This window comes from Pseudonaja textilis, chromosome 1 (genome assembly GCF_049901715.1).
Source record: "Pseudonaja textilis isolate UNSWEBS1 chromosome 1, rPseTex1.2, whole genome shotgun sequence".
Taxonomy (NCBI): Eukaryota; Metazoa; Chordata; class Lepidosauria; order Squamata; family Elapidae; genus Pseudonaja; species Pseudonaja textilis.
In genome coordinates, this window is record NC_141990.1 from 155,135,717 (window position 1) to 155,162,489 (window position 26,773).

Here is a 26,773-nt window from a genome sequence, read left to right on the forward strand (position 1 = left end):
ACCCCAGCGCAGCCCAAAAAGGGGATCGGCTCCCGTTGCAACCGGAGAAGAAGCCGCGCTAACGATTCGGAACCGGGTGGAAGGTGTGGCAGGTTGTGTGGGAGGACACACAGGGGGCCCACAAATCGCCCTTTTCCAGTGTGTCCTCTGCCGCCCGATGGCAAGGTCATGATCCTTAGCTCGAAAACTGGGGACTCCGTTCCGGGTGCCAAGGAGCGAGTCCCACTTATTTGGGGTTGGCCCCATTGAAAGCGGCAGGAGTAACTCCCCAGTAAGTACCGGTAGGAGTTGAAGAGGCCAGAACCCAGATTTGAAGCTCAGGGGTGAAGATTTCCACTTACTGTAATATTGTCAGCTTTGGGAAAATGTTCATTCCGTGTGTGTGAGGGAGAGAGAGGAGAGGGAGGGAGAGAGAGAGAGAGAGAGAGACTGTGTGCATTCTCTCCTTCCTCACCCCCATTCCTCACCAATTAATGCGCTCTGCTTGGAAGCCTGAAATTATTTTCTCTCCCCCCGCCAAGCTGTGCGCGGTGTGTTCGGGGCTGCGCCGCTCCCGTCCTAACGCCGCCGCCTCTTCTTCCTCCCACTCCTCCTCCTCCCGCCCAGACCCGCTTATAAGACAGCAAGCTTTGCTGCCGCGGCTCCCTCTTCCCAGCTTTCATCACTTCCGTGCAAAGGCCAACCTGCCTTGCTCCTCTTATTCCAGCTACCTGCTGGCTGCGAGAGCGTCTGACCTGCTCCCTCCTCCTGCCCTTTCCGACAGCTCCTGCTGGAAAGGTGCATTCTGAGGTTACGGGCACCGGGAGGGGGGGGGTGAGAGGGAGAGAAAAAAAAAGTTGGATTTCTCACTGTTATTGGGGCGGGCAAGGACACCTGGATTCTTCGCTGAGTAGCTCACCCCTTTCCCCTTCCTAGAAGGCGAAAAACCGACGGCTAGCTCACTCTTGTAAAGGACCCCTAAATCACTTTGGAGGCTTTTGCGGAACTCGCAAATCTCTCGAAAAGTGTCTGAAATCCGAGCGGGAAAGGCCTGTTCCCGCACCCAGCCAAGGCTCGTCTTTTTCCCTCCGCAAGGGGCGAAAGCTTCCCAGCTTGTCTCGCTGAGATGGGGCTCGTTTTAAAATGTGCAGGTCGTTAAACGTCCGCTCTAAAGACCAGGCAAGTGTGGAAACAAAAGAAAAAGAAAAAAAAAACAAAGAAAAACCGCTTCATGAGAGGACTCTTTGAAATAAGCTCCCCTGGGTTAAATACGGCCAGAGTAGGGTGGTCCTAGTCTTTGGGACTGCCTTGATTTTCAACCGAGGAAAGAGAGCAAATCTGTCTGAAACGAAAGGACACGCGGTGTAAACTGATGCAGTTTTCGCCTCTGTGACCCTTGCTGCCCCTTTGTCTTTGCATTTGTCAGTGAATCAGAATTTATAAAACTCGGTTTCTCTCTCACCTCACCCAAAAGGAGGAACTTGTTTATTTACATCACAAATAATTCTGGGTGTTGTATCTGCCTGGGTGTGCGTGTGTGGGTTTTTTTTTTTTAGTTGTAAATTTCACACCTATGAAATACATGTGTGCATATTACAGATAATATAAACTTATACCGTTAAATGATTTGAAAGCGTGCCTGGATATACTGCATAAACAAATCGATCTGTAGAAGTGAAATGTGTGCAATACACACTCCTTGTGGTCAGAAAGTTGAGATCCACATTTGCTCCTTTCCTTGAGTGTGTGTACCTACATGTATTTATATATATATATGTGTGTGTGTGTGCAAAACGTGTGCACACACATCGGGGTGTTTACCTACAGAAATATCTCCAGCGTTCTTTTTCATAACTTGCCTGGGTGTGCGCGCGCGGGGTGTATGAACATATAGCCGTATCCAAGGGTGGGTGAGTAATTATATGCATAATCTATGTGTGTTCAATATGTCTATGTGTTCTATATAAACTCCACAGATGGGAATGATTTTTCCTCTCTGTCTGAGGCTTCCTGCTCCAGCCTATTGTTTCAGACAACAGATATAAGTTGCGATGGGAGAGGAACGTCGGATTTGGTGTCTGTCCCCCATTTCCAATTATAGATGGATCATTACAGACAGAGAAGTCCTGAGAATCCAGACATCTGCTCTTCACATGAATGCACTCACCTCCTAGAGGACAGCCCGCCATCATGCTCTGGAAACTGGTGGAAAATGTGAAATACGAAGACATCTACGAGGTCAGTATGGAGAGAGGAGGCACCTTGGCGGGGCAGAAGAAGATTTACAGAGCCGGGCAAGAGTCGGAGGGGCAGGCGTGGAGATCTCGGGAAGGCAAACCAGAGGAAGGGGTCCGAGGCGAGCCGGGCGCTCGACTCCAGGAGTCCTGGCGCAGTTGCCTGCCTCGCGCCGGGGAAAGGGAAACGGGGCGGAGGGGGACAAAGCGGGAAAGGATTTCGGAGGCTTCTTTTAACCTCTCGCCTTAGATCCAAAGAGGAACTTTATTTTCTCTCTCTCTCTCTCACACACACACACACACATATATATTGCTTTCGTTTCCTTCTCCCTCTGAAGAGGTGAAAGAGGCAGGCACGCTGCACTCAGCTGGCAGGTAAAGCGCGCCGCGCTCGCTTTAGATCCACCGGAATTCGATTAGACCGCAGCCAGCCACGCTTTCCTTTTTTCTGAATATTTTCACAAAGGCGGAACCGAAGGGGCTCGCTTTTCTTTGTGAGGCAGCGCGAAGTAGGGCGGAAAGGCACAAGTCCAGACGTGCCCCGGAGACCTCCCGCTAGAAGAGCCCTCGCTGTGATCTCGGCTCTTTTTTTTTTTTTTCCTCCCCTCCCTTGGCTTGGCAGGCATCTTCCGCGCCCGAGAGAAAAGAGAGAGTCGGCTCGCTTACTTCCCCTTCACTTTGGGCTCTCTTTCTCTCGAACCGCTCGTCTAACCTGGCAGGCGCTAAAACCCGGCTTTCTCCGAACCGGGCAAGCATTGCCATTCAGTTCCATTTGCCCTGCCCCGAAATAAATCCATTTTGCTCTAAAGCGCTTAGGTTCCACCTTAGGTTAAGCTGTAGCGTCCATTCCGGGCTGATAAAAAGAGACTTTTCTTTCTAATTTCCCTCAACGTTTGGACTCCGGATAAGTTTCGGGTGGTGGTCGTGGTTGTTGGTTTTCCCCCAGCCCCTTTTCTTTCGGGTGGGCGACCAGCTGGCGCCCTTGGAGAAAGCGTCGCGCCCGAGGCCACGGGACGATTCGAGTCTCCTCCAGCCAGTTAAGTTGACCGTTTCTTTCTGAATGAACTCAAAGTCTGTCGCCGGCTTTTGCTCCCTACCAGTTAATGTTTGAAAGCTTAAACTTGGGGGAGAAAGTGAGACTGCCTCGCCTCGCCTCGCCTCCCTCCAAGGCGCTAGGCTGCGGTACTCGGTTGTCTTGCAGCTCCGGGACACCTCTCCAGACTTCCTAAACTAAAGCGCCCTTCCTCAGGGCGGGGATCAAAGGAGCGCTGGCAAGGGTGCTCAGTTCTGTTCCGTTTCCCCAACTGCAGACTTCTCTTCCCTCCCCGACGCTCTCTGGGCTCTTGCCCTCGGCATCCCGCTTCCCAATGACTCTCACTTAAAGACAAGGTTCAAAGTGAGCTGGGTTTTTCTTTATCCGAGGGAAGGTGAGCCGGCGAGGCAAAAGGTTCTGCCTCTCCATTTCTGCCACCCTTCAAGATCAAATTATGGATCCTTCAGCCGGCTAGCGAGGGTTTCTAAGTTTACGCCGAGGTATTTCCTTTTTGGTCAACTTCGCCTTCTTTTTTTCCCCACACCCGAATAGTGTTGAACTGACTTTGGATGGATCGAAAGATCCTTGGCAATTCTAGAAAGGGACCGAAATATCTCAGAAAGACTCTTAAAATCGCTCCCTTTAGAGTTTTCTAACTGTGCCATTAATTTTCTCTGAAGACAGGTGTGCATGTGTGTGTGTGTGCGCGCCCGCCCGGGCGTGTAAACGCACCCACCTTCGCGTAGGGAATCCTTACGCTTTCCCTGCGTACCTCAAATTGGCCAGGGCTTTAAAATGCAGGATTAAATAGGGGTAAAGTAATGGTAATTTTTCAGAACTCGGGCATCCCAAGTTTCTCCGGAAAAGTGAGGTGGAACTTTGCCGACCGAGAAGGCTTTAGGAAACAGCCTTCGGTTGGACTTTAACTCTGGTGCGGTTACCAGGGTAGGGCAGCAGCTCTGAGAAAGGTTTTCTGTCGCCTCTGACTTTGCCAGAGAACTATAAATTTGGTTTTTCTTTTTGAATCATTGCATACATGCTCGGTCTAGGACCCTAGGTGGCTGCTGGGCGTCTTTTTGGCACAGCAGCTGCCAGAGGCAAAGTAAATGTATCTTGGGCGGGCGCGCAAACTCCGCTCAGGTACCCTGGCTGGCCCGTTGCAAAACCTTGCCAATTTATAGGAGGGTTCGGTTGAGTTCCATTTCTTTCTTTCTTTCTTTCTTTCTTTCTTTCTTTCTTTCTTTCTTTCTTTCTTTCTTTCTTTCTTTCTTTCTTTCTTTCCTTCTTTCTTGCCCTTTCTTTTCATAAGCTTAATTGCTTCTGTAAAGAAATCGCTTCGGCTGCCTTTAAATGTTAAAAAAAAATGACAAGATTGCAGAAGCTCTTATTTGCTTTAAAAATCAGAACAAAAGCACCGAGGGCAATCGATTTTCCTTCGTATTTGGAATCTATAATTAAATATAAAAAACCGAGAGGTGGGGGGAGAGAGAAGGGAAATATGATTTTCTCCCTCTTTTCTTTTTTTGCCTCTAGCGTTTCTCCAGATCACTTCCTTGCTTTAGATCAGTAGCACCTCGTTTACACGTCTTCCCCTGTTCAAATTAATAGAAGTTCTGCCTCTTGCCCGCTTAACTTTTTTGTCCCTTCCCTCTCGCTCTCCCCCAACTCTGCCTCCGCCAGCCCCCTCGTCTGATTACATCTAGTAATTCTCCACTGAATGAACGTCATTTACAATACGAGGGGAGCTCTCGAGCTGCCTGCAAAGCCTTCACGCTCCATTTGGTCTTGCATTCTCCCTTTAAAGTAGTTGTGTAATATTAATAGTCATGAATATCAATTATTATGAGGCGGCGTAGGGAAGGGAAAGGAGAAAGGGGCACTGGAGCAGTCTGAAGCTTGCCTTGGGTTGAAGAGGATTGCTTTTGGAAGCGGGGAGGGGGGGTCCAACACAAGGACGCTCCTCGGTGACCATAGACACCCTCCGTACATATTTTCCTCCAAATTTTGGTTTTGATGGATAGACTCGGAAATACCTCCAGCTGTTCTCCTGGGTGCACCAAGATCCTTTGCAGATTTTCTTGATACCGCCCCTCTCCTTGTTACTAGAATTATTAATATTAATTTATTATTAGTAGTAGTGGTATTCTACTGCTATTTTATTTTTACCTGTCTCAAGATTTTTTAAAACAAATTTCCAGATGTTAGTCCACACCTATTCCGCTATGGTGAGTTGGGTCTGTGTTATGATTTAATATTGCCCTATTCTCCTTGCCCTTGCCTCTAGACCCCTTTTCATTCCTTCTCTCTCACTCTTCCTCCCGGTCTCTCTTAGCCTCCCTCTCTCTCAACCGCCTTTGGCTTGGTAATTTAGCACAATAATTGGAAGACGCTTGCAGCTGCTTCTCCATTTTGCATTGTGTGTTCTTCATTTGAACTGGGAATGGGGAGGGGGGAATCAGTGAGGGGAAACTTTTTCAGGGGAGGAAGGAGATATCGCTGTTAAGAAAAGGAGCTACATTTTCTTGTGTGTGTGAGTCTAAAATTGCAGCTTTGTTTCAGTTATTCTATGTACCAGTGTTATAAGAATATTCATTGACATTTTAATTATTTTTTTCAGGTCGTTAGGGATAATCGTTAATATATACTCTTTTTAAATATATACTCTTTATTTTTTTTTCTGTCAGAGACAAATGTAACTTGGGGGGAGAGTGTAAAGAGATCAGGACCAAAAACAGACTTATTTGTCCAGGAGACCATTTTTTTTTCCTTTTGAAGTTGAGTTTCTTTGGTTAATGCTGTTTTTATATCTTCCTGCCCTTAGAATTATAGCCTCCTGGTCATATGTCCTGCCACCCAAAACCTAAGTGGGTGGCCCTTTGGTGGATTTCTTCTCACGTTTTCATTTCATTTTATTTTTTTTTTCCCCTGAAGCAATCGATGGTTTTATATATGCTATCCGTTTGCTCAAGCAGCATTATAATGTTGTTGTTATTATTGTTGTCATCACCCTTCCTGGTACAATGAAAAAGCCTTTTGGTGAACTTTTTTTTTTTAAAAAAAAGAAATAATCCATTTTATCCTCATCCTCAACCTCATGGCTCATTCCCCCCCCGCCCTTGAGTTGAAGGCTGGGCTTGAAAGGACCGTTTAGGTGCGTTAGGATTCTAGCTGAATGTATGCGGAGAAGATAAGAAACAAACAGTTATTAATCCCGGGGAAATATTTAGATTGACTCCTATGGGTGGCACATCACCGGCACGTCACTACATTGGGGGAAACAGGAGCCCTTTAGGATGTTATTGTATTTTAATCCTACAGGGCGACTTTTTAAAAACGCCTCTCTCTTTCTCTCCGCTTCTTTTGTTTGTATCCCTGCCTGCGGCCTGAACTGCTCCCTCCAGGACCGGCACGATGGAGTCCCCAGCCACAGTTCCCGGCTGTCCCAGCTGGGCTCGGTCTCGCAAGGCCCTTACTCCAGCGCCCCTCCGCTCTCTCACACCCCGTCCTCGGACTTCCAGCCGCCCTACTTCCCGCCGCCCTACCAGCCTCTTCCTTACCACCAGAGCCAGGATCCTTACTCCCACGTCAACGACCCCTACGCCCTGAACCCGCTGCACCAGCCCCAGCAGCACCCCTGGGGCCAGCGACAGCGACAAGAGGTGGGCTCCGAAGCCGGCTCGCTGCTGCCTCAGCCCCGGGCTTCTTTGCCGCAGCTCTCGGGCCTCGACCCGCGACGGGACTACCACTCCGTCCGGCGGCCAGACGTCCTTCTCCATTCGGCTCACCATGGCCTGGACTCCGGCATGGGCGACGCGCTTTCCCTCCACGGCATCGGCCACCCCGGCATGGAGGATGTGCAGGTAAGTCCTCGCCGGGAAGGGCTGGGGGTGGGTGGGTGGGGGACATTGGGGGATCGCGCTCCGGAACCGGCTAAGGAGAGGCTCGTTGCCCCGTCAGAGTTTCTGGGAACCCCCGCGAGCCTTTTGAAGGCTCGAAAGCCACCCTGATATTAGCAGTGAAGGCTGGGTTGGATCCCACGACCCATCAAGTCCGGCGAAGTGGCCTAAAAAAGGGCTCTTCTGCCCCAGGGGACTTTAGCGGGCCGGGCTCCGTTTGCAAGAGGCGCCTTCGTGCGGCGGCCAATTGCCGGAAGCGCGACTGGGTTCCTCTGGAACTGCTGCGCTGCCTTGTTACAGACCCAGATCCAGCCAGCGTGGGCAAAGTTTCTGCCCACCCTAGAAGGCCTAGCCCTGTCACATTTTCCCGAACCGCAAAAAAAGGGACTCATTTCTAAGTAGAAGCGGCTCTCAGAAAGCTGGCCGACTCCGGACTCCCGAGGATGGTCAAAGAAACGGCGAAATCCTAACTCCCACCATGCTGGTCCCTACCACGCTTATCCTCCCCTATCCTCCTCGGCTGGCTTAGAACACCCGGGCCTTTGAAGGAAAAGGCTGGGCAGGAAGATGCACATTCCTGGCCAGCTTGGAGAAAGTCCAGGACTTTGTGTCCCAGTCCATCGCAGCACTGGGGGCTTGGCTCAGTTTTAGTCTGGCTCCCCGCCGCCCCCCGCTCCCCCACTTTCCCAATTTAGATACAATAAGTCTGAAGAACTGGATAGATTAACCTGACCGAAGAAGCTGGCAGTGTTAATGTGGTGTCTTTTGGTGGGGAAGGAAAAGAGAAAAGGTGTCGCCTTCAGCCTATATTTTGGGACTTCTTAGCTACTGAGCTTCAATGGAAGTTGGCCTTGAAGCCGGACTCTGGGCATACCCCTCTCTCTCTCTCTGTGGTGTGTTTGCTGGCGGCTGGATGCCTTGGAGTCAGCACATCTCCTGGATTTGGTTGCCCGTGGCCGGCTTTCTATTTGTGTATATTTTGTGTGTGTGTGTGTGTGTGTGTGTGTGTGTGTGTAAGTGTAAATAACCATCCAAAGCGAAAACTGGAGCTGTGAAAAGCTGAGGAGCAAACAGTATGGGAAAAACGGGTTGTTTTTTTTTCACCGCATATTTTGCAGCTCAACCTGTAGGAAGTGGGATGCGGGAACGCACGAAGGTTTTGCGTTTCCCCGCAATCGGGGTGGTTTTGGGCTGCGTTTTCCGCTAACCCCTTTCCGGATTTAGGCCTTCTACTTACTGCCTGAGGCAAGGCTCCTCCGATTTAACAGACACGATCCTGGCTTTTCCCCTGAAGGGCAACCTCCGCCAGGGAAAAACACGGAGCCTCCCCTTTTCTACTTCTTAAAGCTGCCAGAATGAATGAGAAAAAGCAGGAAACCGAGCCAGATCACAAGAAAGGGCCTTCTTGAAAAAAGAACCTGACTCTCCACTTTGACCATAGATTCTGTCCCAAATCTGGAGTCCGGGGGGGGGGCTCTAAGCGGGGGAATCGATATTATAATAATAACCAATGGTTCCCTTGCTTCCCCAATCAGGTGTGTGCCTTTGCAAAGGAAGACAATTTAATTTTGAAATACACTTCTTATAAAATTTCTGAAACTATGCCTTTGCAGAACAGAAAGTGCTTAGCAGGAATGATCGGAGCAAATCAACACGCCCGCCCCGTTTAGAGATCACTTTCTCGGGAGCAAAAGCAGAGAAAGGGAAGGAATAGCTTACATTTTCAAAGCATGTTTGCCCGATACCTTGTGTTCCCTTCTAATAGTCGGTGGTTTGTTTGTTTAGAATTTAGCTGAATGGAGATAAGGAGAACCAGGGGTGTCTCCTATATTATTATACACGACTTTATTTGGCCCTGATTGTGGGGTGGGGGAGAGAAAATGGAAAGAAAATACATCTTCGTTTCCCTTCGCTTCAAAGTCGGCTGAATAGGAATGTATCTGATTGGGACCCAAAGAAATCGGGCAAGTAGAGGTGGAAGAAATTAAGGAGAGAAATGCGCATCCGGAGCCCATCATTTTCTGTTCTGCTGAGAGAAAGGCGGATCTTCCGGTGTGTAGAATTCTGCCCCTGGCCACGTGCTTCTGCGGGCTTATTCTAGAGAGATTTTAATTGCGTTCCAAGCTACTGGCTTCTAAGCCAAAGGTGCCTAGAGTGGCAGAACGGAGAGAGTGCCCCAGAGTAGATCCAAGAGGGCCTTTGGGTTGCTGTAATCAAGACTGGGGAGGGTGTAAGTTGCAGGGTCTTGGGTTAATAAGATTGGGCCCTCCACACGTTGCCCCGGTCAGTCTTCTTCTTTTTTTAAAGAAGTTGGATTTTTCTGTGAGAAGTAGTGGCAAGCAGCTCTTTAAGTCGGCTCAAAAACTCCAGATTGACTCAAAAACACACCACCACCCCCATTTGAGATCGTAGACTAGGATCTTCCACCCATCAATTCGGTGGAAGTTGGGTTCCTCTAACAATGACTGACCTGTAAGGATGAAACCCTGTTGAAAGAGCGGAGAACAAGATTGTCCAAACATTCCGTTATCCCCTCAAGAGATCCGGTTTTAAGTTGTTTTAGATGATTTTTTTTTAAAAAAAGTATCTTGGTGTTAATGGGTTTGAAGCAACCATTCCATTTATTGTGCTGTAAGTACTCAGACTTAAGTGAGATTGACAGGTGCCTTAGCTAAACGGATTAAATTAGCTGCATCTACAGATCCCACTATGACCTGTCCATTCGAAGTTGGATCCTTTACAGACCTGGGTAAGGAGTTCACGAATGGTTAACAGTTTCGGTCCTTAGGTGGAATTCTTGTAATTTTCAAAATAAAAAATTCACTTCGAAGTTCAGTGAGACTTATTTCTAAATATAGGATTGGACTCTTCGGGTATATGTAACAAACATTATACCAGGAACTTGGTATTTGTTTCATAATTTCCTTTGTAAATTAAAGTTAGAAGGGGGAACGTTATAACACACCCACACCCACACACAAACACATATGAAGGCCAGGAAGATACTTGCAATTTTGGAAATTTGGCTGGCTTTTAATTAAAATATGAAGGTCAACTTATCAATGATATCAAGTTTGATATATACCCATGCAGAGTGCTGTCATGACAGTGTGTCTGTGTGCGTGGAAGAGAGCTTAAGGTAAATATGTATGAGATCATTATTAGAAACCTTGGATAGTTCTCTCAGGTACACATCGCCATTCACAATTCCATGTGAGCCATGCACTGGTTTTGCTTGGCTTGCCACTTCCACTTGCAAATTTTATTACCTGGAAGAAGGTGAAAGGGAAACCAGGATGCTTACTCCTCACGTCACAGTTTTCAGCCGTGGGCCCTGCTTCCCAAGTAGATGGTGTTGAAAGTTTGCATTTAGGCTTCTCTCGTTGTGAGTCAATTTTGTTTTAAGAGACAGGTTCGCCATCCAATTGGATGGAGCCTCGAGCCAAATGCTCATTTTGCAGCCTTGCTCTCTTTAGCGTTGAGAATGGGAAGGGTAGCCCCAGGAATTCCCTCTGCCAGAAATCCCTTGGCGGGGCGTTCTCGTGGCACGTGCCTTCCACGGGGCTCAAGGAGTGTGCATCAGGCTGCAAACCCACTTTGGCAAATTTGATGTGATTCCGAGCAAGCGTTCAAGAGGAAGCCACGGGCTAGAAATGCTTCCCCTGGCCCTCAGTCTGATTTTATTAAGTCGATTGGGGAGAAATGTCTTCGATTGGCAGTGGGTCATCAGTGATCTCTCTTCTTCTCTGCTCCAACCTTTACCTTTCTCCGTCTTCTCTTCTCTGCCTCGCAGCCTCTCTTAACAGGAGTTGAAACAGATCAAGTTCTGTGGCGGGCGCCAATCCACTGCCCACTTCAGCTTGGACTTCAGCTCCCATCGTCCCTAGCCGGAAAGGTCCAGGGAAATTCTGGGAGCTGAAGTGCCTCAGGAAAGGAAATCTGGAAGCAAACCCCTTGCAATTAAAGAAACCCAACAATTAAAAGTGTGTGGGGTGTGTGGGTGTGAGAGTTTGTGTTAGGTGGGTGGGTATCCATGCACGCGCATGCCTCTTTCCACGTTTAAGCGCGCAGTCCTAATTAAATCTTTACGATTCTCTCTGTGACTATTAACTGCCGGCATGCTGCGCGAATATCCTGTACAAAAACTCAGCAGGCGGCCGTAATTAGATAGAAAATCAGACAAGACTCTTCTCATTAACTACAACAGCTCAACCACATTGTGGAGTGAGGGAGAGGGGGAGTCGGAAAGGAGCGGAGGTCGTGTGGAACCTTTGTCCGAAGTTAGGACCATTCGTCCGCCTTCCCATCTCCGCGAAGATGGAAGGAGGTTAGTATAGCCGCGAACCCAGAATAATGCCAGAGTGGCGCATTTCATTCTGTCCCGGAAGAAAATGACACCTGCAGTTGAAAACCCATCCTCTTCCTCAAATGCTACCGGCATAAAGTAAACCTCCCTATGGAGAAAGTGGGATATGTTGTTTGGAGAACTGTGGGTCTTCGAAGAGCCACAATACGACTGCTGAAACTCTGGTTTGCTTCTCCATGTTCTTAAAAGCTGAAACTATAAATGTGAGGAGGCGGAAGGAGCATGGCAACAATCTTTAATCACTTTATTGGGATCTTCTAACTTTCTCCCAGCTGAGAGGTTGCTGTGGGCAAGTTCCACCCACTCCCCAAGATTTAGATAGTACTGCAGATGCAAAAGTGACTGGTGAGGTTCATCCAACACACTCTGACTGAGTGCTGGGGAATGGGATGTGGTGTTTTGTCTGAGTTTAGGGGTCAGTGTAGGATGCAACCCCCCCACTCAATGATGTGGACCTATGTGATGAGCAGCTCTAGAAATGGAAAGAAGGAAGTTTATGGTGCATTAGTTCCGTCATGACGATGTGCCACTGCCAAAGAAAAGCCACAAAGTAAAATATAGCCCAAGATCATAAATTCTCTGAAGGCAGTGAAATTGCCAGGTAGTGGGTGTGAATCTTTTGACATGGGAGCTGGAAGAAGGCTGCTTAGATTTCTGGTCTATTCTGGACTGTTTGATCTCTCCTGCCTGCTTCCAACTCAATGTGTTTAGGACCAAATTATAAGGGACTGGACCAGAGGTGGTATTCAGCAGGTTCTGACCAGTTCTGGAGAAACGGTAGTGGAAATTTTGAGTAGTTTGGAGAACCGGCCAATCCCACCTCTGACTGGAGATTTTACAGTATCCTTCCCCTGCCGCACCCACAGAACCGGTAGTAAAAAAAAATTTGAATTCCACTCCTGGACTGGACCTCAGAAAACCTTGAGTGGCATGATATGGTGGCTGCCAGCCAAATGGAGAGTCAGAAATGTGGGCCTTGGTTTAGGGCACAAGGTGCCTAGAACCATACTTGGCCTCTTACTGGCTCAGCCCCAAAACTCTGGGATGGGTTGATTTTCATAGATATGATCAGTTGCCAGTTTTATGTTGAATCTTGTTCCTTGACTACCATGCATAATTATTATTGGGAGTCCTGCTGAGAGGTTTCTTGTGTTCTCTGAAGCTCTGGGGCAACTGAATGAGCCTAAGGCCTTTGGAGGAACAAAGTTAATTCCTTGGGTTTCTGCTGTCCTCTTCTGAACTAGGGCTGTTGGTTACTCAAGACATTTAAGGTTAATTGAACAATGGTTTACTCAACACTATCTTCGGAATTTCTAGGATGCACTGCATTAATTACCATGGTCGGCTTCACACAGTGCCTTGATCTAAAATATATTAACCATTTTTGAGATAATGGGCAGTGCGAGACAGCCTATAACTTTTATAAAACAACAACCTAAATTGATGTAAACTTAAGGGAACTTAATATTTAACTTGGGCTGAGAAAGTAGAAGAGAAAGGGTGTGACCAGATCAGGTTCTTGCCATGTATAAGAAAGTGAGGGGATTATATGTTCTAGTTTTTACTTTCTATTTGTTCTTTATCACTGAACCGCGATAGCTAATTTGTCTATTTAATGGCAGAGCAAACAGGGAACCTACTTCTGAAATTAAGACTCTCTTGATAAACTGAGGCAGAATTCAGACTGAAGGTGTTCCTACAATTGTAGCAGGAAAAGTTTCTGATACACATGGGAGGGGCTTAAACTGATTGCAGGGCGGGTGGGAATCCCCTACTCCTTTCAATCCCCTGCTTCTATCCACTGTGAGTTGCTGCACATAAGGAGCTGCAATTGTCATTCAGGAGAATATTAACAGCAAAACCCCCTTGTTTAGCAGCCGAAGCCCCTTCATCCCGTAGGACTGGTTCCCAAGACAGTACGGTATGGTGCAATGCTGCATTTGCCAACCTAGAAAGGACAGCACCCCGACCTGACGCTCCTCTGAAGTGTTTGGAAGCATTTCACCAAAAGGCCTGAGCTTTACCTGAGCTGCATGTCATGAAAGCTAATGCCCTCTAATGAAATGCATTAGTCAGGAAAGATGCTGTCAGACTCCTGTTGTTGTTTTTTTGCCACCTTACACTAACACGGCTCTCCCGCCCCCAACGTCCATCATCCCTACTGGCTAGTGATTAATCAGAGTTTACCATTCTTTGATTTGCATTCTAGCATACTAGAGACACGTGTTTGTTTGTTTTTAACCTTCGGTAAGTAACAAGATCAAGCTACCCAAACCAATATTAAAATTAAGCCTCATTGGAGCTCTAATTCTTTTTTTTTCTTTTTTTTTGTATACATGGCAGTTCTCTGTAAAAGCTGAGGGCCTCTTGCTTCCTTGTCCACAGGTAGCAATCATAAGGTAGTAAGAAGCCTCCAGTGCCAAAAGTAAAAGTTGCCCTTATGGGGAGAATGATCATTATGCCGATCAGTTACCCATCCCATCTATTCTTTGCTCCCTCTCAAGACTCCAGAAGGACAGGAGTCCAACTGTACAGAAATAAATGAAAACTGAAGTCACCTCTTTATTCCCAGTATTTGTGGTTCAGTGTCATTATATATTATATATAATAAACTCAATAAACTCAAAATGGTAATAAACTCAAAATGCTGAAATAACTCTTGAAATAACATTTTATTTGATCAGTTATCTGCTTTAAATGAAAAAAAAAAAAGAACTTCAACGCTTGAACATGTTAAATACTGAACTGTGTTTGGGGTGACACCTCTCCCCCAGATAGTAATCCTTGAAGTTGGTGAACTGGAGAGACTTGAGTAACTTTTAAGTAAGTTTGCACTAACTTGGTTGATTTCAAGATCGAAGTCAATTTCCAACATCCATCAGAGACTCAGCTGCATAAGTTGCTCAATAAATCTATAGCAAACCACTGATTCCTATAAGGAGGAATGCAAAGAGTCCCCACTCCCCCATTTATATTCTCCCAGAGCAAAACTCTGTACCTGTTTTCTTGGGACAAGTCCTGCTGAGCACAGGGCAACACCAAGAAAAGATAAGTCAGAAGAAGATAAATTCAGCGATAAATTCAAGAGTTTTCTTGCCCAGCAAACTTGCACCCAACTGCTAATTTCTTATCACCTGTCAAGCATCTAGTTGCAGGTGCTAGTGGGCTGCACAAATACCAAAGCTAACATTGTAAGGCTCCAGGGAATAAAGGCTGAGCACCTTGAATGGGTTACTTGGCCTCTTAAATCATTGGAAACAGAAGGATCGCGCCTTACATTTTCTTAGATCCCCCCAAGAAAAGGAAGCTTCGTTTTCATACCTTTTTAACATGGGGAAAAAGTATATTAATTGTTCTTCCTGGAAATCATGGGGGTTCATTAATGAATTTGAGGCGGTGTGGGACTTCGTCCAGCTCTATGCTCCTCTTTGTTCTTTTGCTAAGGGCTGGGAAATTTGAACAGTGATTTTTTTCCCCCCCTTCTTTCTCCCCCTCTGTCCTTAGGCAGTAGAAGATGCTAATAACAGCGGCATGAACTTGCTGGACCAGTCGGTCATCAAAAAAGGTATGGGTAACTTTTCCAATTGTTGCACAGTTTTGTTGAGTGTTTGTGGGCACTTTACAGAGGCGATTTCAGGCTTACTTGGAAGTAAGCTTCATGGGGGGGAGGAGGGGGGGTTTTCTTCCAGGTAGCGTTGTGGATGGGATTGTGTGCTTTGTATACAGAGAAAGCTATTCGAGGAAAGCCCTTGTGTCCTGATTTGATTCAATATACGCATCCTATTGTACCATTCTGAAGCACTGTAATCGGGAGCAGGAAATAGAGATATTGAACGAAGCAGCCAATTGGCTGGAAGAAATCTTTTCCCCCCCACTGCTTGTTTTGGAGCCTTTTTCTCTCTTTCTAGGAAATACCTTTCCCTCTTTCCTCATAGTCCTGGTGGGAATTAGCTCAGCGTCACCTGCAGGAGACCGAATTCTTGACCAGGGTGCTTTCGGTTTTGCTGGAGCTTCTTTCCAAGCATTAGAATAGGGGCAGCTTGAATATTCCAAGGCTGTATGGATAGGAGCAGAATCTGCTTGCACGTAGGAGGTATGATTTCCAGGAGGGATGAAAATCTGCCCTGTTGTTAGCTCCTGGGAGGGGAAGAGAGAGAGGGGGAGGGAGGGAGGGAGAGGGAGGGAGGGAGAGAGAGAGAGAGAGAGAGAGGGAGAGAGAGAGAGAGAGTGTACTCTTAGCACTCATGGAAAAACCTTTCATTTGAAAGGATGGGGATTTCCCACCTCCCTCTTGTGCTTAAGTACCTATATCTACCATAGGTAGAAAAGATCTGATCCACCCTCCCACAGCAGAAGGCTGCACTTAGGGGTACAGTTAGGGTTGTAAGCAGTGGTGGGATTTAGCCAATTCGCACCAGTTTGGGAGAACCGGTTGTTCACTATCTGAGCAGTTTGGTGAACTGGTTGTTGGAAGAAATCAGTAGGGCAGAGGTCGTTAAATTATTTGAATCCGATCACTGCTTGTAAGGGTACAGTCTCTTCTGTGTAAGCAGGCGGGGGATGGAGGGAGGCATTGGTCTTCCTTGGTGGGATGTTGGATTTTTATTTGTTTTTTTAGCCGCCCAGGACTTGTGGGCCAGAATTGAGGGGACCGAGCCCCTCAGGAGGAAAAGGCGAGGAGAGTGGGATTCCCCCCTCCATTTGTCTACACAGACATACGTGATTTAGTGTAAGTGTGCGGCTTCGCCCCACTCTAGTAGAGGGAACGCGATCTTAACAAATGTTTGCAATCTCTTGTACAGCTGTAAGCAAAATAATTAACTAATTAAACTAATTAAATGTAATTACAATAACTCATTTTGGGCGTATTGCAGCTGCTTCGTGCCCCCTCCTCCCCGTTTTGAATTTCTTTTGACAGGCTCGGAGGGAGACACGCCCCCACCCCCTCCCTGCGCAAAGCTGCTGGAGGAGGGAAGGAGCGAGCTTTTAATTAGCAGCAGAAAGGCAGCGCTGCAATTCAGCTGGTCTCCCCGAGAAGCGTGAAAGCTCATTCCTGGTTATCTCTGTGCTCACCCCACCAATAGGAACAACCGGATCCAAACTATTGGGATTTTTCTTCACCTAGAATGCCTGTTGGAGAACAAATCAAGCAGCTCTCGGGGTTTGGGCCAGTTCGAGTGTTTCCCCACCACCCCCGTTCTTTCGGCCCTCGGGTGGAATTAGAAACTTGCCTTGTCTCACGCGTGGGGCGTTTGCATGCTCCGCAAGCTGACCTGGATGCCCCCAGACTGCAGAGGTCCCCAAACTTGGCAACTTTTAAGACTTGTGGACTTCAACTCCCAGAATTCTCCAGCCAGCTATGCTGGCAGTTGAAGTTCACAAGTCCAAAAGTTGCCAAGTTTGGGGACCCCCTGCTCCAGAGGTTTGGGATCCGGCTGGGTTTAGTCTGGGGCCAAAATCTGCGCTCTGCTTGGGGGGGGGGCACCTGTCGTAAGATCCCATCGATCTCCTCAGGCTTAACTTGGGATCTAGTTTTCTCGCCAGTCAATTTGGAAATCAACCTTCCAGGAGAGTTCATAGAAACGCCTGCTTAATAAGGGGCGTTGTTCTGGAACGAGGCAGAATTTGAAAAATAAATGCACTAATTCAGGAACGCTGGACAGAAGTACCGTAGCTCCATTCTTTTCAGATCCTTAAGTAAACGAGAGTTGGGCACGAAGAAATTAGCTTGAAACTAATATAAAATAAAATAAAAACTTGACATAAAAAAAAGAAATCGGCTTGAAACTGATTTTTGCTCATCTGCTCAACAATTCAATCTTAGATACGCAATCCGAAGTGTCTTCACCCATGAAACGCTAAGGGTGTTTAGGATTGGAAAATGGGCCTTGAGGCATTTTCTTAGAACTGATTTATAGCATCGCCCTAACTATCGGTGTGGCCACAGAAGCCTGCCTTCATTATTATGTCGGCCCCGCGATGGGTGGATAATGCTATAAATCACGAGTGAAGAAATGGCCTTCGTGGAGCTTATTTTGGAATAAATAGTCTAGGAATAGAGTGTTTCTCGGACATCTGTTTCACTGAAAGCCCCCCGGGGTTAATTTCCAGGTGAGTAAGTTTATTATCCTCGTCTTGAAATGTATTAACTATTCTTTAGAATAGCTCCTGGGAAGGTAACTCCTTCTCTAGCTTGAGAACTTCCCTCACCCTAGATACCACCTACCAGGCTCTATTGTCCACTAAATATCAGGTCGGGGGACTTCAACTTGGTCAACTGAACCGTTAATTTGTCTAATTAACTATGTTCAGCTTTGCACAATATATTTGGCTAAAGTACCTTGGCTAATTTACGGTGGTTTCGTTGTTGGGCATTTGCTAACCACGAAGGGGAGCATCCCTACGGATAAGATGCCTCCGATGGCTTCTTGTCTCTCTCTCATCCGCTGAATCCATGGAGAATGGGGGTTGGATCCTCTGTTACTCAGACCTCTCCCTATTTTCCTAGCACAAAAACACCCTTGACCAAGATACACTAAAGAGATAAAGTATTAATACAAATAACCCATCCTTTAGACTGAGCCTTGTTTTTATGAGCGCTGGGGCCTCTAAGAAATGGCCGTATCTGCCTTTTTAAAAAAATGCTTCTTTGGCCTCAATGTGTGCCCCTCCTTTCTCTCCCACATCACCTTTTCTACATCTTAACAGTCCCCCCCCCATTTCCTTTCGTCCTCTTCCGTTTATCCACTTTCATCCCTTCTTGTCTCCCAAATTAGAGATATACAGCTAACCGGGTTAAGATTCAAGTAAAAGCTTAAGATAGCAACCTGTCCTGTAATCGGACTGAGCAACAGTAGTTCAATATACCTTACATTCTACCAGCCACCACACACCAAAAACCTCTCAAGCACAAACTCCATTTCAAGAGGGACAGCTCACTCGTGGCTGCCTTGGCACAAAGAGTCCTATTAATCATGGTTAACAAACCTCAGTGGTGGTGTTTAGTATTGTCTTTAGCATGCTCTTATATCTGAGCCCAGGACAAGATCTGTTTCGCTTCAGACAACAGCCCTGCGAGGTAAGATAGCCGAGAAAATGGGATTGACCCAAATCATGGCCGAGAGTCTCCCCCAGTCACAATCTTAAGATCTCCTACCATCGCCAGCAATAATAATTATTTTGCCTGGTTTGCACAATTTGCTGAGCCACAATGAACAGCGTGGTAATTTGGTTCCAAAACGTTTACTTCGTTGGGTTTTAGTTAAGCCAATGCGTTTTGGTATCGTATTGCGTGAACCCAGCCACTAAGTACGGCGGGGCACTTACACACGAAAGAACAGGAGATTCGGATCGAAATGCTAATTTACTGCATTCTACTGGAAAATAAAAAATGCCTTTTCCCATGGCATCCAAAATCCAGCTATCTAGAACTTTATTCCTTCCTCGCCCTAGTCATAATTTACAGCAGATACTTAAAAATACAGGGCCTCTTTCCTAATAAATCCATGCTAAATGACAGATTTTTCTGTGTTTTAAGACTTGGTCTTGCGGAGTTCTCTCTCTCTCCCTCTCCCTCTCCCCTCTCTCTCTCTCTCTCTCTCTCTCTCTCAAAAAAAAGGTGGGTTCATTGACTCTTATTTTCTGCATCGCTACCGGGTTGAGATGCAATATGACGCGGCTGCGCAGCCCTCTCTTCACCCCCTCCCTCCATGACCCCTCCCGGTCTGGTGATGTTTGCGATCCGGGCTTCCTTGACATTTCTGAAGTAATTTAGTTAAGGGGAAATGAGTTGTTCCCAGTAGGGAGAGCAAACGAATGGAGGGGAGGTAGCCAGCGTGATAAACGGCGCTTTCATTTGGAGATCTCCAGAGCTCGTTTAAAGGCTCATTTTCTGCATTAGCCCCCTTTGAGCTATTAAGGCACCAGGCGGCGAGTTTGCCTCCTCGGCTCGGGGCAGCCCTGCCAGGAAAGCCGCCCCCCCCCCCACTCCCCAGCACCTGAGCTGATCCCTGGCCACCGGGCTGGAGCAGAAGAGCGAATGGCTCTGTCTTGGGGGAGGAAGACACCCACCCTTCTCTTAATCTAAAGTGGCGAGGGGGAGGGTTAATACGATTTGGAGGGGGCTGGTCAATGAGCAATCAATAAAGTAATAATGAGAGGGACGCGCTACATTAGCAGGCGAGAAATCCAACGAGACATTAAAGAATCATTCGGAACTCTCGTTGCTACCGTATTAAGGCGGGAGGCTCGGCGAGCGGGGGCTAAAGGCTGCGCCCAGAAAGAGAGGCACCCCAACCTCTGAGCCAAAGCTGACCGCCACGGCGTGGGGGCGGGTAGTTCTAGGGCGACTTCCCCCTGCCTGAAGGGTGTTTCCTTTGGGTTTAATAGTTTATGCAAATCCCGTCTTGGTGGCCTGTAAAAAAAAAAAAACCCATAGCTGGTGGTTTAGGTATTGTGTGAAGTCACTTAACCTTACTTCAGTGGGTGGGTAAGTTAAGCCCCGGCTTGGTGTGGTATCAGACCCCGATCGCAGATATATATGTTTGCTTGGCTTGTGGAACGAAGTTTGCCGAGAGAGAAAAGAGGTATTAGTAGCTTCACCTATTCAGAGTGTGAAAAAAGAAAGCGACTCCTGCCAGCCTTTACCTGAATTGGCTTCACATAGTTTCCAATGGAGCTTACTTCTGAGTAAGCATGTTTTCCAGCCCTGCACCCTTAATAAGTAACTAATTCCCTTAAACTAATTGTATGTGTTTAAGGGAGAACTAATCTGACTTAAGCGGGAGAATTGGTTCTCCACTCAAGCTTTTTTTCTTGCAATTATCTCTGCCAGGTCATGTGCTGCTTCTATCCTGGGATAATTTATCCACCTCCCCATTCCCCTTCTCCAGCTCAGATTCTACATTGATTGTATGGAACTATAGACTGGGACCCCCTTCACGGAATAAGTTAGGTGTGGGGCAGCCCTTCCAGCCTTGGATTGGGGTGAGATATTTAGGCTGCAACCTCCATACGCTCTTACATTGTGGAATAGAATAGAATAGAATAGAATAGAATAGAATAGAATAGAATAGAATAGAATAGAATAGAATAGAATAGAATAGAATAGAATAGAATTCTTTATTGGGCAAGTGTGATTGCGCACACAAGGAATTTGTCTTTGTGGAAATGCTCTCAGTATACATAAAGGAAAAGATACATTCATCAAGAGTCAAGAATCATAAGGTACAACACTTATTAATAGTCATAGTGTACAATAAGCAACCTAATCATACTAGGAAACAGTCCATATAAATTGTAAAGATACAATCATATAGTCACAAGTGGGAGGGGATGGGTGATAAGGAGTGATGAGAAGATTAACAGAAATAGTAGTGTACACTTTATAAAGAGTTGAACAGTGTTGAGGGAATTATTTGTTTAGCTGAGTGATGGCGTTGGGGGGGGGGGGAAACTGTTCTTGTGTCTAGTTGTTTTGGTGTGTAGTGCTTTATAGCCTCGTTTTGAGGGAAGGAGTTGAAACAGTTTATGTCCGGGATGTGAGGAGTCTGTAAATATTTTCACAGCCCTCTTTTTGACTCTTTCACAGCCCTCTTTTTGACTCGTGCAGTATAGAGGGCCTCGACTGAAGACAGGTTGGTAGTAATTGTTTTTTCTGCAGTCACAATTACTCTCATTTGGAGTGGTTCGCTTTGGGGATGCCCCTATCTGATCTATGAGCGAGGGAAGGGTCTCTCGTGGAAGGATGGAGGGTGACCTTGGATATTTGCCCTGGCCTAGGTGGGTTCCTTCAGACAGTGCAGGGCTTTTGAAGGTAGTGGCATATCGCCGTTACTCTCCTAAGCAATAACAATAGGCTGGATGGTTTAATCGTTCTGGATGCGGCAAGGGTGCAATTATTCCCGGCCAAGTGGAGTTACCGCTGGAACTGGCTTTAGGGGGAAATAATGTTATGTGGATGACTGACAGGGGGAGGCAGCGAAGCTTTAAAGGCATCCCAGCTCCTCATCCGGAGGCCGCGGGTAAATCAACACACCCCGGGAAACTGAGTGTCTTAAGACTTGCTATTTATTCACTTCCCCCAGGGTTTTAAAGAAAGCTCCTGAAACTAGCGTTGAAATATGGGACTCGGTGATGACCTCCGCATAAGCAAATGAGAAGCTTACTCCTAGGGTGGCATTAACAGCCCGAGGGCGTAAATGCTGCCTGCGGACAATACGAAGGTTGCCACCTTCCAGGTCAATAAGGAATACTTAACTCTAGAGCTACATTAATCTGTGTTGTCAAAATCTGAATGATCGCTAGTGGGCAGCCTAGAGTTCGCGTTTTCTTTAGTTTCATGTAGAGTTCAGGTATTCTGTAGCCCAGATATAATCGGCTTCATCTAACCATCGGCTTCATCTAACCATCGGCTTCATCTAACCATCGGGATGGGAACTGTTTAAACCAGGGGGCCCCAAATTTGGCAACTTTTAAGACTTGGGAACTTCAACTCTCATAGCTGGCTGGAGAATTCCGGGAGTTGAAGTCCACAAGTCTTAAAGTTGCCAAGTTTGGAGGCCTCTGGTTTAAACCTAAAACTGTTGAGACAGAAATGAAGTTAAGTCTGCCTTTTCGGGTTCACTGCAGGTGAACCCGGAAACTAGAACATTTTATCTTCCATCCACTCCGTGTGAAAAGGAGCAGACACAGTTCTAACATGCCATTTTGAGATACTTATCTCCTCAAAAAAAAATAAATAAATCGCAGTCCCTTTAATGGCATTTACTCTGAAAGGAGCTGGTATAGGATTGCAGCTGTGGTTTTTCACGCAAGTAACAGGCCGTGTACCCCTGTGTCCTTTCCCCCTGGTTTGGTTGCTTACCGAAAGTGGCTGAGCTGAGTTTCTTCCAGCTAGTCAGAAGTGCCAAGGGATGGGCGAAGTGCGAAAAAGGCCCCCTTTTGTGACAAAGACAAACTCAAGTAAATCTGGAGTTTGCAAGCCCAAGAAGGCATCAAGCTCTAATAAACCATGCACATTTCTGCCCATTACTTCCCAACCTCTTCCACAGGCTTACTAACCAAACTGAACTCTTTATAATCTAGAATTATAGATCAATTCTAGTTCCTTGCAGTGTTTGTGGCAGGAGGGGGAGTGGAAGCAGCTTTTTTTTTTTTTAAATGGTAGTAGAGATGTGCTGAAAACTTAAAGCATCTTCCCCAAATTGTCTGTGTGCTGAGAGGACAGACTAACATAGCTGGGGATGCTAAGAAGGCACTCCAAGCTACTGAGGAGTAAGTGGCCTGAAAGGGTAAGACTAATCAAATCTTGGTTCTTACCTTTTAATCTTTTTATATATATGTAGCTAGGGCATGTAGATTCATTATTTTCCCGCTCCCGAGGACATATATTTTGAAACGCTCCTTGAAGCAGCACCCCTCCCTCATATGAAACCATCAAATCTGACTCATACATAGGCAAGACTACGCCCCCCGTCTATTTCACTGCCTATTGTTTATTTATTAAATTTATATGCAGCCCACCTCACAGAGACCGTTACTCTGGGCGGCTTACAATAGAAGTTTAAAATTATATATATGTGTGTGTGTGTGTGTGTGTGTGTTTTCTTAAGTTTTTGCGAGTACTTACATGTATGGTATTCAGCTTTGTTCGGATATTTTCCCACGTCATTATAATTGTGCTTTTAAAGTTGTAGCAACGTTTCGGCAGAATCTCATCTGCCATCATCAGGCTTCTGTATAGTGTTTCATGGCTGTGAAAGCCGGACTCACAGACGAACACAATACAGAAGCCTGATGATGGCAGATGAGATTCTGCGGAAACGTTGCTTCAACCAGCATTTCAAAATATTGTATTTCCTCGGGAGCGGGAAAATAATGAATCTACATGCCCCAGCGCCATCCCTATAAATACAATCTCTGTCGGATCCCATTCTTGGGGGAGGGGGAACCAGGATAGGAAACTATTTCACTACTGCACACGTGAAGGTATTCACTTGGATAGATTAAACGTTTAATGTACGAGTCAAAGCGCAAGCCAACACCCCCTTCCTCTATCCCCCTCCCCCGCGATACGCGGAGCCAGAGATACACTGCGATCCTCTGAGGCGCAAACTGCTTCCTGGGTTTCTGCTCTGCCATTGGGGGAAGCCCCACCAAGAGAGATCCGTTTGCCTTTTCGCCTTCGCCGCCGCCTTCCAACCTAGCTGTAATATATGCGCGGAAAATGGTAAACATGTCAAGGAGCGAAAAGCGTCACGCTGGGTTGCTCTATGCTCCATTTCCTTGCTATAATCCCGCTGTTGTCGTTGTAAAGCCAGCCTCGCTCGACGACCAGCTCTCCTTTTCGGGAACAACACTGTTCGTAATTACTAACGAACCAAGCGGCGACTGTGGTTAAACTTAACTTTCTCACTTTTATGGAGAAGCTCAAGAGAAATATGGCGGGGGGTGGGAGGGCAGAGGGGGACGGCCGGGAACAAGAACGGGGGCTGTCCCTAACGACTGAAGAAATTAAAAGTAGCCTATCACAAATTTGCCATTTAAAAAAGAGGAACGGAGAGGAGGAGGAGGAGAAGCAAAGCAAGCATTTCCAAAGTGAAGGGAAGTTTGAATCTTGGCATGAAAGCGGCGAGGATTGATGAGCGGTACAAAGGAAGTTATGGGGATCGAGCCGCCCTCCCCTCCAGCACGAATTATTTTCAGGATTTGGGGGGGGGGGGCGAGGGAGCTGCCGTTGCACCCTGTACAAGGGCCCAATGATCGGGGTGTAAATATTCGTCACGATCTCTTCCACGCATAAAAGCGTTGCGGAACAAGCCCTAGCCTTGAGTTTATTCCGGGATTAGTGGGGATACAAGTCGTAGGCTTTGCCTAAACAGGATGGACCTATGGATCCCGTGCAGCCAGAGGAGCATCAATGCCTTGCAAAATGGGGCGAGAGCAGTCTGGATGGTGGATAGAGTTGGTGTTTTTGAATGCGACCCCGTACACAAGGGGTTGTGAGATTCCTGGCAATCACATCACACATTCATTGGGGAGATAAGAGATCATCGACTACTTTTTTTTCTTTTGGGGCGGGGCGCGGGGGGCTGCTGTGCCGTTTCAAGAATTGTTGGAGACAGCACTGAGAAATTCTAGTTTTGAAACTGAACGCTTCTGAGTGCTGTTGCCTCTTTGGTAGAATGCAAAGAACAAATCTTAATAAATCGTATTTATTTGGGATTTTAATCTCGTGTATATGGATGCGTTTGTGCGTGACCTTACAGTTTTAGGACAGGAGCATAACTTATTCAGCCTCTGGAACAATTGTCATTATTTCCCATGTTCTGGAGCATAATTCTAGGATTTTAAATTGGATCTGTAGCTTCAGCTAAATCTAGACGTCTGGAATCTTTGCTGAAATAAGTAACAAAATAAATGTCCTTTGATCTTAAAAAAAAAAGCAAGAGAGACATGTAAATTAAAATGAAGCATAAATTACCAAATGAGCCTTGTTTTATAGCTTTATCCTATTATACACACCCTTTGCTCTGATCTATACACCTAATGCATGTATCTTGTATTGCATGTATTATACAGATCTATAGAATTTGATCCCACCCTTGTTTCTTCCATGGGAAACTTGCTATTTTTTTTTTGTTCTTTTAAGAAGCGTTAAGTAACGTACAAAAGATGGAATACAGATTAGAGCATGTATCCCTGGTGCTATGAAGTAGCAGATATGAGGCAGAGACTTGGAGGTACTCTTTGGTATATTTGCACAAGTCATCAAGCTGTTTACAAAAGAATTGACGGTTTTGGGGTTTTCTTTCTCCCAAGGTGCACAAAGCAGGAAGCAGGCAGGCACAATCTCATCTGTCTCTGTGGAAACTATTCAGTAAAGATATATATTTGACAAAAAAAAATAAAAATTAAATGCAGCCTGTAAATATTCAAAGCCAAAAAGCAGTGTCTGCAGTACTGAAATTTCCCCTTGTCCTCTCAGCCCAAAGCCATTAACTGGTTAGGATCATAACCTCTGATTCAGATGACTCCTGATTCAGCTAGGAGCTTGCAGTCCTTCAGTAGAATGGTTTGCGGGGGACGGGACTAAGGACACCTATCCTAGCTTACATTACCCACATTTTAAAAATGTAAGCCAGTTATTTGTTTTGAAAAAGCTTGGAACTCCAACACCTGGAGCTCACACCAGATTTGTTGGAGCATCATATACTGTAACTCCCAAAATTGCATGAGGATTTGAGCTTAAATGTAGAGTGCCACATTGGAGAAGACTGATATAAAAACCAACAGAAGTTAACATTTTTGTCTGCTGCCCTACATAACAGGCATCTGGCTAGAGACCTCTGTCTGGGGGGAAAGAGAATATGGACTGGATAGCTGTTAGCCTTGCTATATGTTAATTTTGGCCGGCAGGATGGGATGGATGTAGGTCTTATTGATTTAACTAGACTGTTTCCTTTTACATGGCTGCAGATAAGTTGTACTTTGATAGGAAGATCCACATAGCACAATTAGGAGTCAGTCTGGACAGAATCAGGCTGCAGAAGTGTAATTTCATTGTAAATAGCAATAGCAATGTGTTAGTAGCTAAGAATTTCTCCTGTTTCCCGTGTAAACCTTGTTGAAGGCAATGGGACTCTCTCATTAGAAATAAATAGGCAGCCTCTTTGAGTGTCCTCTCTCACAATTGTCAGTGGCAAGGGCAATTAGCAAATCCAGAAAGAGTGGTTTCATAATGATTTCAATGATCAATGCCTATTATGATTTCATAATGACTCCAGTGCCTATTTTAACAATGATTAAATAATTTTGCGATGGGAAAATCCTTTGCTATTAAGCTCACCTAGCTAGTATGAGAATGAAGGTAAAGATGACCTCAGACTGAACTCAACTTCAGCTACCTACAACAATACGGGTTTTCTTGACATCAATCCAGAAATAGTTTGCCATCTTGTTCTTCGGATTTTTTTTTTTTTTTTTTTTAGAAAAATGTTCCATCCAGCCTAGTAGTGTTCTGAATATTTAATCAAATCAAGAACTTTGGCCATGGCTGCTACAATTCAGAATATGCTGACCAGGGATTAAAACCACAGCAAAAGCCATATTTCAGCAACCACGTTTGCAGGTCAGGCACAGGCTACCAATAGTGTTCAGAAAGGGTACTAGTTCCATGATGTTCAGTGGTCAGTTTAAGTTGTGAAAGAGAGCTAATTTCTGCCAACTGCATGTTGCCATTTCTGCCAGCCCAGGTACAAGTTTT

At 46.2% G+C, this 26,773-nt stretch overlaps 1 protein-coding gene across 15 annotated transcripts in view; it reads left to right on the top strand.

Annotated features, from left to right (window-relative positions):
• The first annotated feature begins 252 nt into the window (after nucleotides 1-252).
• TFAP2B (transcription factor AP-2 beta) overlaps nucleotides 253-26,773 on the top strand; it is a 63,967-nt gene continuing 37,446 nt past the window's right edge. For 9 of the 15 annotated variants that reach the window (XR_015740669.1, XR_015740670.1, XM_087919331.1 and 6 more), the window contains exons 1-4: nucleotides 647-777; nucleotides 1,956-2,217; nucleotides 6,648-7,106; nucleotides 15,013-15,073. Coding sequence is in view for 13 of the 15 variants with exons in the window: in XM_087919331.1 (XP_087775457.1) it covers nucleotides 2,137-2,217; nucleotides 6,648-7,106; nucleotides 15,013-15,073 (601 nt within the window). In the remaining 2 variants the exon portion in view is untranslated. Of the gene's footprint in view, nucleotides 272-646; nucleotides 778-1,747; nucleotides 1,890-1,955; nucleotides 2,218-4,552; nucleotides 5,472-6,647; nucleotides 7,107-15,012; nucleotides 15,074-26,773 lie in introns of those variants that run through there. The other 6 variants (XM_087919334.1, XM_087919341.1, XM_087919337.1 and 3 more) reach the window with 5 other exon arrangements.